This window comes from Cynocephalus volans, chromosome 8, assembly GCF_027409185.1.
Source record: "Cynocephalus volans isolate mCynVol1 chromosome 8, mCynVol1.pri, whole genome shotgun sequence".
In the NCBI taxonomy this organism is placed as follows: domain Eukaryota; kingdom Metazoa; phylum Chordata; class Mammalia; order Dermoptera; family Cynocephalidae; genus Cynocephalus; species Cynocephalus volans.
The window spans coordinates 931,407-944,209 of NC_084467.1; the positions used below are offsets into that span (position 1 = coordinate 931,407).

Below are 12,803 nucleotides of genomic sequence, written 5' to 3' on the forward strand. Positions count from 1 at the left end.
ACCCATCCATCCATCCATCCACCCATCCACTCACCCACACATCCATCCATCCACCCATCCACCCATCCGCTCATCGATCCACTCACCCACCCATCCACCGATCTACGCACCCACCCACCCATGCATCCACCCACCCAACCATTCTTCCACCCACCCATCCATACAAACATCCACCCACCCACACACCCATCCATCCACTCATCCATCCACCCACCCACCCATCCACCCACCCACCCACCCATCCATCCATCCACCCACCCACCCATCCATCCACCCACCCATCCCTCAACCCATCCATACGACCATCCACTCACCCCCCTACCCATCCATCCATCCATCCATCCACCCATCCACTCACCCACCCATCCATCCATCCTTCCATCCATCCAACCATCCACCCATCAATCCATCAATCCACCCATCCATCCATCCATGCATCCATCCACCCACCCACCCATCCACCCATACATCCACTCACCCACCCATCCACCCATCCACCCACTCACCCACCAGTCCATCCACCCACCCATCCACCAATCCATCCATCCACTCACCCAGCGATCTATCCACTCACCCACCCATCCATCCACCCACCCACCCATCCATCCACCCATCCATCCAATCATCCACTCACCAACCCACCCACCCATCCACCCACTCATCCACCCACACATCTACACATCCACCCATCCATCCACTCACCCATCCATCCATTCGTCCACGCATCCACCCACCGATCCACCCACCCATCCACCCATCCTTCCACCCATCCACCCATCCATCCACCCATCCACCCATCCACCCATCCATCCACTCACCCATCCATCCACCCATCCACCCACCCATCCATCCACCCACCAACCCATCCATCCACCCACCCACCCATCCATCCACTCACCCACCCACTCACACATCCATCCAACCACCCACCCATCCACCCATCCTTCCACTCACCCATCCATCCACCCATCCAACCATCCACCCATCCATCCACTCACCCATCCATCCACCCATCCACCCACCCATCCATCCACCCACCAACCCATCCATCCACCCACCAACCCATCCATCCACCCACCCACCCATCCATCCACTCACCCACCCACTCACACATCCATCCAACCACCCACCCATCCATCCACCCATCCACCCACCCATCCATCCACCCACCAACCCATCCATCCACCCACCCACCCATCCATCCACTCACCCACCCATCCATCCATCCATCCAACCATCCACCCACCCACCCATCCATCCATCCACTCACCCACCCACCCATCCACTCACCCGCCCACCCATCCACTCACCCACCCACCCATCCATCCATCCACCCATCCATCATCCACTCACCCACCCACCCACCTACCCTTCCATCCATCCACTCATCCACCCACCCACCAATCCACCCTTCCACCCACCTATCCACCCACCCATCCACCCATCCACCCATCCACCCATCCACCCACCCACCCATCCATACACCCATCCACCCCATCCATCCACTCACCCACCCATCCACCCATCCACCCAGCCATCCAACCATCCACTCACCCACCCACCCACCCATCCATCCACTCACCCACCCATCCATCCACTCACCCACCCACCCATCCATCCATCCACCCACTCACCCACACACCCACCTATCCATCCACCCACCCACACATTCTTCCCACCACCCATCCATCCATCCACCGATCCATCCATCCATCCATGCATCCATCCACCCACCCACTCACCCATCCACCCAATCATCCACTCACCCACCCATTCACCCACCCACCCATCCACCCATCCACCCATCCATCCACTCACCCACCCATCCAACCATCCACTCACCCACTCATCCATCCATCCACCCACCCATCCATCCATCCACCCATCCACCCATCCATCCACTCACTCACCCATCCACCCATCCATCCACTCACCCACCCATCCACCCACCCACCCACCCATCCATCCAAACATCCACTCCCCCCCCATCCACCCATCCAGCCACTCACTCACCCATCCACCCATCCACCCACCCATCCATCCACCCACCCACCCATCCTTCCCCCCACCCATCCATCCATCCATCCACTAACCCATCCATCCATCCATCCATCCACCCATCCATCCATCCATGCATCCATCCACCCACTCACCATCCACCCATCCACCCATGCATCCACTCACCCACCCATCCACCCATCCACCCACCCACCCATTCTTCCACCCACCCACCCATCCACCCACCCACCCATTCTTCCACCCACCCATGCATGAAACCATCCACCCATTCACCCATCCACCCATCCATCCACTCACCCACCCACCCATCCATCCACCCACCCACCCATCCATACACCCATCCACCCCATCCACCCACCCATCCAACCATCCACTCACCCAACCATCCATCCACTCACCCACCCATCCATGCACTCACCCACCCATCCACACATCCACTCACCGACCCACCCATCCACCCACTCACCCATCCATCCATCCATCCACCCATCCACTCACCCACCCATCCATCCATCCTTCCATCCATCCAATCATCAACCCATCCACCCATCCACCCATCCACCCATCCGTGCATTCATCCACCCACCCACCCAGCCACCCACCCACCCAACCATCCATCCACCCACCCACCCATTCTTCCACCCACCCATCCATCCACCCATCCATCCACCCATCCACTCACCCACCCATCCATCTATCCTTCCATCCATCCAACCATCCACGCATCCATCCATCCATCCACCCATCCATCCATCCATGCATCCATCCACCCACCCACCCATCCACCCATCCATCCACTCACCCACCCATCCACCCATCCACCCAAGCATCCACTCACCCACCCATCCACCCATCCACCCACTCACCCAACAATCCATCCATCCACCCACCCACCCATCCATCCACCCACCCACCGATCAATCCACCCACCCACCGATCCATCCACCCACCCACCCATTCTTCCACCCACCTATCGATCCACCCATCCAACCATCCACTCACCCACCCATCCATCCAACCACCCACCCACCCATCCATCCACCCATCCATCCAACCATCTACTCACCCACCCATCCACCCATCCACCCATTCCTTCCACCCATCCACCCACTCACCCACCCACCCATCCATCCATCCAACCATCCACCCATCCATCCATCTATGCATCCATGCACCCAACCTTCCACTCACCCACCCATCCTTCCATCTATCCAACCATCCACCCATCCATCCATCCATGCATCCATGCACCCAACCATCCACTCACCCACCCATCCACCCACCCATCCATCCATCCACTCACCCACCCACCCGTCCGCCCACCCATCTATCCATCCACCCACCCATCCATCCATCCTTCCACCCACCCACTCACCCACCCACCCACCTACCCATCCATCCATCCAGTCACCCACCCACGCACCCATCCATCCACTCACCCACCCACCCATCCATCCACCCACCCACCCACCCATCCACCCACTCATCCATCCATCCACCCACCCACCCATCCATCCATCCACTCACCCACCCACCCGTCCGCCCACCCATCTATCCATCCACCCACCCATCCATCCATCCATCCACCCACCCACTCACCCACCCACCCACCTACCCATCCATCCATCCAGTCACCCACCCACGCACCCATCCATCCACTCACCCACCCACCCACCCATCCACCCATCCACCCACCCACCCACCCATCCACCCATCCACCCACTCATCCATCCATCCACCCACCCACCCATCCATCCACCCACCCACCCCATCCACCCACCCATCCACCCATCCACCCACCCATCCATCCACTCACCCACCCATCCATCCATCCATTCACCCACCCACCCATCCACCCACCCACCCATCCATCCCCCCACCCACCTATCCACCCACCCACCCATCCAGCCATCCATCCACCCACCCACCTATCCACCCACCCACCCATCCAGCCATCCATCCACCCACCTACCCATTCTACCCCCCACCCATCCATCCATCCATCCACTAACCCACCCATCCATCCATCCATCCAGTCACCCACCCTTCGATCCATCCTTCCATCGATCCAACCATCCACCCATCCACCCATCCATCCATCCATGCATCCATCCACCCACCCACCCACCCATCCACCCATCCATCCACTCACCCACCCACCCATCCATCCATCCACCCACCCATTCTTCCACCCACCTATCGATCCACCCATCCATCCAACCATCCACTCACCCACCCATCCATCCAACCACCCACCCACCCATCCATCCACCCATCCATCCAACCACCCACCCACCCATCCATCCACCCATCCATCCAACCATCCACTCACCAACCCACCCACCCATCCACCCACTCATCCACCCACACATCGACACATCAACCCATCCATCCACTCACCCATCCATCCATTCATCCACCCATCTACCCACCCATCCACCCACCCATCCACCCATCGATCCACCCATCCACCCATCCACCCATCCATCCACTCACCCATCCATCCATCCATCCACCCACCCATCCATCCACCTACCAACCCATCCATCCACCCACCCACCCATCAACCCATCCATCCAACCATCTACTCATCCACCCATCCACCCATCCTTCCACCCATCCACCCATCCATCCACTCACCCACCCACCCATCCATCCATCCAACCATCCACCCATCTATCCATCCATGCATCCATGCACCCAACCATCCACTCACCCACCCATCCTTCCATCCATCCAACCATCCACCCATCCATCCATCCATGCAACCAACCATCCACTCACCCACCCAACCATCCACTCACCCACCCATCCATCCACCCATCCATCCATCCACTCACCCGCCCACCCATCCACTCACCCGCCCACCCATCCACTCACCCACCCACCCATCCATCCATCCACCTACCCATCCATCCATCCACTCACCCACCCACCCACCCACCCATCCGTCCACTCACCCACCCACCCATCCATCCATCCATCCACCCATCCATCCATCCACTCACCCACCCACCCACCCACCCATCCATCCATCCCCTCACCCACCCACCCACCCACCCACCCATCCACCCATCCACCCATCCACCCATCCTTCCACCCATCCACCCATCCATCCACTCACCCACCCACCCATCCATCCATCCACTCACCCACCCACCCATCCAGCCACTCACCCACCCACCCATCCAGCCACTCACCCGCCCACCCGTCCACTCACCCACCCACCCATCCACTCACCCACCCACCCATCCATCCATCCACTCACCCACCCACCCATCCATCCACTCACCCACCCACCCCTCCATCCACTCACCCACCCATCCATCCTCTCACCCGCCCATCCATCCATCCATCCACCCATGCCTCCCTTCCTTCATATGTGGCAGGCCTGCCAGGCTAAGGGACACGTAGCTAGACAGAGGAACCCTCACTAAAGTGTGCAGGCAAGTAGGTGGGCAAAACTGTGATGACTGTGGTTGGGGACACACTCAGGGCTCCATGATGCTGCCCCTGGTGTAGGGCCTGGATGCCACGCTTGGGTGGATCCTAAGTGTTGACCGGTGAGGGTGGGATGGGGGAGGAAGGAGCAGGCCTCCAGGATGCGGGCAGCTTCAGGGAACGTGGAAGTTACCAGAGTGCTGTGTGCGTGTCTGGGATAGGACAGCAATAAGGCAGGTGGGGGGGGTCTCGTTAGAAGCCCTGGATTGGGGGTTTGCATCTCAGGAAGCCCACTCCGACAGTGGGTGGGGGGGACCAAGAAAGTAGCAACAAGTGCCAGTGTGGGGAGGCTGGGGCGGGGGGGAAGCCAGAGGACAGCATGTAGGGCAAGCCCCAGGCAGACCCCAGGGGGCAGGAGTGTGGCCAGAGGGCCCAAGCTGAGGCTGCCGCACCAGGAGGTTTTGAGACAGAGGGAGCGAGCACAGGAGTGTCCCAGCTCCACCAAGGTCCCTTGGAGGGGGCAGGAGATGTCACCAGGCAGGGTGTGGAGGGAGGGGCTCGGCAGCAGGGGAGGCTGGCCAGGGTGACTCCGGCAGAGCAGGAGGCTGGAGCCCAGTCCGCGTCCCCCAGCCTGCCCTCAGCTGGGACGTGCTGTGCTGACTGCGAGCCCCAGGTTCTCCCACTCCCTCCGCCAGCCCTCACCGCCTCTGGGCCTCCAGCTCCTGGCGCCGTTGCTGGTGGAAAAGGTGCCTGAAGGCGTCACCACCCTGTGCCAGGATCAGCTCCTTCTCAGCCTGGGCCTTGTGCGCGGCCAGCTCTGCCCGGGCCTGGCCCCACGCCTGGAATTTCCGCAGCGTTTCCTGGCGAAAGAGAACACCGAGGAGACAGCATTAGCCCAGGTGAGCACACACACGCGCACACGCACGCACGCACACGCACGCGCACGAGCTGTCCTCTGAATAGGTGCCCGTAAAGCAGTCCAGGCGCCTGTGGACCCCCCGGCAGCCCCGCCTGCAGCTGCTCTTCGCGCCCGCTCGACTCTGAGCCTTGGTGGGTGCTGTCCCCCGCCCTTCCCCGCACCACCCGGCCCTGAGTGCCTCCTGGAGTGTCGCTGCTCCTCCCACAAGACCAGGCTCCTGCTGGGCTTGGGTGCCAGCACAGACCCGTGGGCAAGACGTGGCCTCCAGGGAGCGACTGAGCGGGCGAGTGGGGCCCCGGAGGACGGACACCCCGGCAGGACAATGCCAGGAGGCAGGGACCAGGCACGGCACCCACCCGGCTCGCGGTGATGCTGCCCTTCAGCGCCAGCACCGCGTCCATGCGCCTCTGCAGGTGCTCCCGGGACACCATCTCCGCCTTCTTCTCCTGCCGTCGGATTCTGGAAGAAGGCACATTTTTAACCAGGGTGTCCGTGGGTGACGCGGTCGTGACCTGTGATTACAGAGCTGCAGGGGCCTTGGGGCTGGTCGTCTCCACCAAGGATGTGACTAAAGAGACAGCACGAGAGGTAAATGGAAAGGCCCGGCGGCTGCGAGCCGAGTGACAAGGACACGTGTGGGCAGCTCGCTTCTCCAGACTCGTCGCACCTCACGGTCCTCTTGTGAAAACGAGCAGCATCTCAGAGCTAAAGATACAGGTTTACTGGCTTTGGATGATAAGGCGGTGATTTAACAATAAAATCAGGGCATTTCAAAATAAAAGCAAGTGACCCCCATGGTCAAGTTTCTCCTCAAGGCACAGGGAGGAAGAGGGATCCTCGGAGAGAGCCCTACCTTCCCAGGGACGCCCTCAGGAAGGTCACCGCGACCTTGTGGTTCCTCTGGGCGTCCTCCACCAGCTTCTGGTGCCTGAGTCCGTGCTCCCTCTGGATGTGCAAGGATTTCCTGCAGTGACAGGCAGTGAGAAACAGAGACACAGTGTCACCGTGCGAACTCTGCTCGCCAGGCCCTGCGGGGAGCGCCGGAGCAAGGACCGGGGGTCACAGAGGCCACCGCGGGCAGACGCATGTTAGATTAGACGCTCCAGGCTCTGGTGCCAAGGGGGGCGCCGAAGGAGAGGTCCGGCCCAGGCTGGCCATGGCACGGGGTGGGGAGCAGTCAGGAGGGCCCTGGGAGGCCAGGTGGGCAGGGCGAGCCTGGGGGGCTGAGGCCCCAAGGAGGAGGCGCTCTGCAGGGTTGGGGAGGGCTGGGTCGGGTCGCCAGTGAAATGCTTGGGGACCAGCCTGGTAGGCGGCTGGGGTGCCCGCCCTGCCTGGGAGACTCATGACAGAGGTGGCCCCAGGGGTGCCACGACAGGCGGGTGGAGCCCAGAGGTCAGCCTGGCAGGGAAGAGGGAGAAAAGAATGTGGGGCTCTAGTGGCTGGGGTGACCCCAAGGCCAGGGGCGTTTCAGGGAGGGCTGGCGCCCCTACCGGATCCTCAGCAGCCGGTTCCGCTCTGCCTTCCCCATGGCCTCCTGCTCCTGGCGCAGGAGATCCGCAGCGTGAACCTGGAGGCGCCTCCCCGCGGCCTCCCTCTCCTCCTGGACAGCCTTCCGCAAGGCCTCGAACTGCCTCTCCTTCATCTCAATGTGCCACATGGCGCTCCTGGCAAGCAAGAGGCTTCTTGTTTATGGCGGCCAAGGTGCTAGAGGCCGGAGGGGGCCCTCCACGCAGCATCCATCCTGGGACGTGGGGGGTCGGGCACCAAAGTTTGACAGACACTCCAGGCGGATGTGGACACCACTGAGGGGCTGTTCCCTTCTCCAAGGAGCCCTCTTGGCCCAAAGTTGCCCAGAGACTGAGGTCCCCCAGCCCTCCCTGCCTCCAGCCTTAGGAAAATCACTATCCCATGGAGTCCAACCTGGGCGAGAGCCTGGCCCTACACTTCCTGCAGGCCCGTGGCACTCACCTGGCCTGAGGGCTGGGTCAGTTGACCGTGGTGGGCCCCCTGCCTGGCCTGGGGAAAGCATTTGGAAAGAGATGACGTGCCCGTCTTCTGCTGGGCAGGAGGGTCGCTGGAGCCACCAAAGACCACCCCCCACGCAGACTTCAGATGTGCTTGGGGTGGGGGCTCCGGAGCACGGTGGCAGCCAGCTCTGTCCAGGGCCATGTCTGGCTCTTGGCTAGACGACGAGGGACCTGCCCAACCTCCAGTCTTGGGCGAATCCGTTCTTGGATCAATGAGTGTGGGTGCCCAACACCATGCAGGAAGTTTCCTGCTAATCTTCTGGTGGCTGAGTCCATGTTGCAGCAAGAGGGTTTAGGCCGAGCCCGTTCCTCCCTGGGATGCAGAGACCATCTTCAGGTACTCCCGCCAGTGTCCTTTTTTTTTTTACAACAGCGAGGTGAGGATTTCTACCAGCTGAAGAGCTGACATGCTTGCCGGTCAGGGTGATGTGACGACCGCTCCTCCTGGCAGACACACATTCAGGCCAGAGCTGGCCACATCGGGTCAGAACCGGTCCAACGATGTCGGATGGCAGAGTTCCAGCGGCACCCGGCCTCCCTTCCGACAGCAAAGCAGGCGCCTCAAACTCATGCAGCATGGCGTTTGCTGTGCGTTTTTAGTAGACACTCTTAATCAGGTTAAAATTTCCTACAATTCCAGGGGCCAGCCCGTGGCTCACTCGGGAGAATGTGGTGCTGACAACATCAAATCAAGGGTTAAGATCCCCTTACCGGTCATCTTTGGAAAAGAAAAATTCCTCCAATTCCCACTTTGTTAAAAGTTTTTTAAAAAAATTACGAATATGGAGTTGAGCCCAATCTCCTTTTCCACTGCAAGACCCCGTGGCAGTGGTCCCCTTAACATCTTTAAAAAATCACAAACATGGGCCGAGCCCGTGGCGCACTCGGTAGAGTGCTGCGCTGGGAGCGCGGCGACGCTCCCGCCGCGGGTTCGGATCCTATATAAGAATGACCAGTGCACTCACTGGCTGAGTGCCGGTCACGAAAAAAAAAAAAAAAAAAAAATCACAAACATGCATTGAATCGAGATGCTCATGCAGCTTTTCTCCTTCTGTGTGTAATGTCAAGACTTCTCACGTTAAGCCTTTTTTGGGGTTCCTAAGATGCAAACCCCAGCTTGGCCCAGTGTGTGTGTGTACCACTCGGCTAGATTCTGATTTTTAATGCTTCATTTATGACTTTTCCATCTACTGCCTAAGTGGGGTTGGTTCATGCATTTCCTTTCTTGTGCTGTCCTCTTGGTTCTGGCACTGAGGTCACACCACCTTATTTTAAAAATCGGGCGTACTGTGTTTTTTGTTGGGCATTTTAAGTAACGGCTCCTTTTCTCATGGTAGTGGGTCATGTCAGGGCTCCTGGGACTGGTGGCACCTGCTGGCCTCTTGAGCATAGGCGTCCTTGTCTCTCCTGGGTCAGTGCACCTCCTGGCACAGCCCCATGTGGGATCGTGTCTGCTCATCCTGCCCGTGACTCCGCAGCCCTTTCATCTCAGGAGTCACGCTCTCATCAGTTCTGGAAGGGTCTCGGCCATTATTAATTGAATATTGCTTCTCCCATTCTGTGATCTTTCTCTCAAGTGGCCGAGTGGCAATTTGAGTTAACAGCTTGCAGGGTCCCTACGTTAAAAGGCAGGACGTGTCTTAGTCCCTTCCTGCTGCTACAGCAAAATACCAGAGGCTGGGTAATTTATAAACAACAGAAATTTACTGTCTCACAGTTCTGGGGGCCGGGAAGTCTGAGATCATGTGCCACAGGTTCTGTGTCTGGTGAGGCCCCTTCCTCATGGATGGCACTGTCTAGGTGTCCCCACATGGCAGAAGGATGCATGGGCAAAAGGGGACAAACTTGCTGCCTCAGACCTTCACGAGGGCTCTGATTCCTCCCAAAGACCCCGCCTCTTAGTCCCATCACCCTGGGGGCTAAGTTCGAGCATATGGATCTTGGAGGGACACGTACGTTCAAACCAGAGCAGACGCTGACTGGGAAAGATTGGGATTCTGAGACATTTGAGGACGTTTGAGTGGATTTGGACACATCTGAGAACCAGAACCCCCAAATCCGTCTGACTGTTGACATCGGCAGCAGCTCCCCCTGCCCCGCTGGCCAGCAGGCTGTGACCTGAGAGGAGGAGGCCCCCCGGAGGCGCACAGCTGCCGCGTACGGGTGTGGATGTGCGGGCGGGATGAATTCTAAGGTTGCCAGGCCAGAGAGGACAGAGCCTGACTGCAGCCGGGGACGGACATGTGGCTGTGGGCTTCTGCCCAGCTCACCCGAGCACTCGGAGGAGTCCCAATTGTCTGCTCGGCTGGGTGAGGGAACCTGGACAAAGCTGAGGCACCAGAAATCCCTTGGAATCCTGTGGAAGAAGGAATCCAAGCATTTGGAGACATGGCCGGACCACGATGGGTGGCAGGTCACCGAGTCGCGGCGTGGATGGGCAGAGGGATTTGGGGCAGTGGCTAATTGATCTTGGGGTCCTCGGCACTGAAGCAGGTGGAGGTCCCACTAAAGTCGCACGATAGCTGAACAGCCAGTGTGGTCAGTCGGGGAGGGACAGCGATGGAAGCAGGCCAGGAAGACGGAGGGGGGCCGCAGCGAGACGGACGCTGGCCCCGTGAGACCCGCCTCGGGCTTCTGACCTCCAGAACTGGAGGATGGTGCATCTGTGTTGTGTCGGGCCATGGAGTTTGTGGTGACTTGTGACTGTGCTGATAGGAGACAGATGCAGTTAGAGAGGGGCCCCTCACGGGACCCCACGAGGCAGGCTGGGATGTGAGGCACCCCCGGGTGCTGTTCCCGGGCCGGCCTGCTCCTGTCCACAGCTGTCCTCCTCTCCTCTGCACTGAGCTTGGAGTAGGAACGTGGCAGTCACAGGGCCCGGGCTGCCCCCTGCCTGCCGCCACCACCACAAAAATGAGGTGGCACAGGGCGCCCTATTTGCTTATTCATGGAAGAGTCCTGAGTGCCTGGGACAGACACAGCAGGTGCTCAGTCACTGTGTGTTGAATGGCTCAGGTGGCTCCAGTGCACAGTACTGACGGCGACAGTGTGGGGGTGCTGTGTGAGCAGGCGGCCCCCCCTCCTGCAGCACGGCCCTCTCTCGGGGCCTCATCAGGAGGTGCCCATTACTCGTGAGCCTGGTCTACAGAAGCTTCTGCCCGGCAGGTGGACTCTGGCAGACGTGGACTCCTGCAGCAACACAGCCCATGCAGCAGAGTGGCGGGCACCGCCAGGGGAGGAATTTCAGGAGTGTGCATCTGGCGCTCCCACTGCCTGGAAGGGGAGCTGGGGAGCTCTGCACAAATGCCCAGGCAGTGGCTGACAGCTTGGCTGCTGGCCAGAGGCCTGGGAAGAGGCCTCGAGGTCAGCAGCATGACATAGGGAAGAGTCGAGTGGCTGGACATCTCAGAGTGGACATCTCAGAGTGGACATAGAGTGAGGAATTAGGGTCCCATGAGAATGCCCCCAGAAGGGCCCCCTCTACAGAGAAGGCTCTCATCAGTGAGATGGACCAGATAATGTCGCGTGTGGACATCAGCCAGCCTCGCCCCTGCCGCCAGCGTTGGCTTGAGGGCTGTGGCACAGAGACGAGGGCTCTGCGTGGGTTGAGTGACACGGCCCTTCCCCTCTAAGGCTGGCCTGTCCACTGCCGCTGCTGAATGCCCAGCCTACAGCAGGGGCACCCATGTCAGCCCCATTTTGACACCATTTCCTCCAGGACCTGGGAGGTCCTCCCCCACGGTGGGAGCAGTGACTTGTGCGTTTGGTTGCAGGATGGCAGATGCAGCACAGGCGGAGCCGCCACCTCGCTCTTCTGGGCAGGGCGGGCAGTGCCTGCTCCCAGTCTCCATGTGTCCCCCTGGCCTGCACAGGCTGGAAAGCTCACCCCCGATCGGTACCACTGGGGCAGCAGCCCCCGGGGGTCGCAGGTCTGTGTGGCTTGGAGGGTCCTTCCCAGTGTGGGCCGAGTCCTCCCTACCCTCTGTGAGCTGCCGATACCCCAGGCAGAGCTCCTGCTTAGTCACACTGGCCAGGGACAACGCCGACGTCCGCAGCCCAGACTCTGAGCAGCAAATATGTAGCGCAACGCAGCTATGTCTTTCTCTCCTGGTGGATGCTTCTCCAGAGGCTGAGAAGCACGTCATGAAGCGGCGTGGCGGGGGCTGGCTGGTTGGCCCCGCCGGCTGGACGCTGCCGCTATAACAGCAGGGTCAGGGGTTTGGATCCCCGCGCCAGCCAGCCAGCCGCCAGAGCCACAGAGGAAAACACAACCGTGCCGCTTGCTCCATGGAAGCACAAAGAACGGGAAATGAGGGAAAAGAAACTGACTTCCCAGTTGCTGAGAATGTAGGCGAACGCGGAGAAACTGAAAACACTTAAAATATGAACACGTACTT

The 12,803-nt window shown here is 60.0% G+C and overlaps 1 protein-coding gene across 1 annotated transcript in view; it reads right to left on the reverse strand.

Moving 5' to 3' along the window:
- Positions 1 to 12,803, reverse strand: part of CFAP74 (cilia and flagella associated protein 74) — a 70,669-nt gene that overhangs the window by 47,865 nt on the left and 10,001 nt on the right. Inside the window, exons 7-10 of the mRNA XM_063104296.1 lie at positions 7,870 to 8,043; positions 7,233 to 7,343; positions 6,736 to 6,838; positions 6,163 to 6,320 (exon numbers count right to left, since the gene is read on the reverse strand). Of these exons, the coding sequence (XP_062960366.1) occupies positions 6,163 to 6,320; positions 6,736 to 6,838; positions 7,233 to 7,343; positions 7,870 to 8,043 (546 nt within the window). The remainder of the gene's footprint in view (positions 1 to 6,162; positions 6,321 to 6,735; positions 6,839 to 7,232; positions 7,344 to 7,869; positions 8,044 to 12,803) is intronic.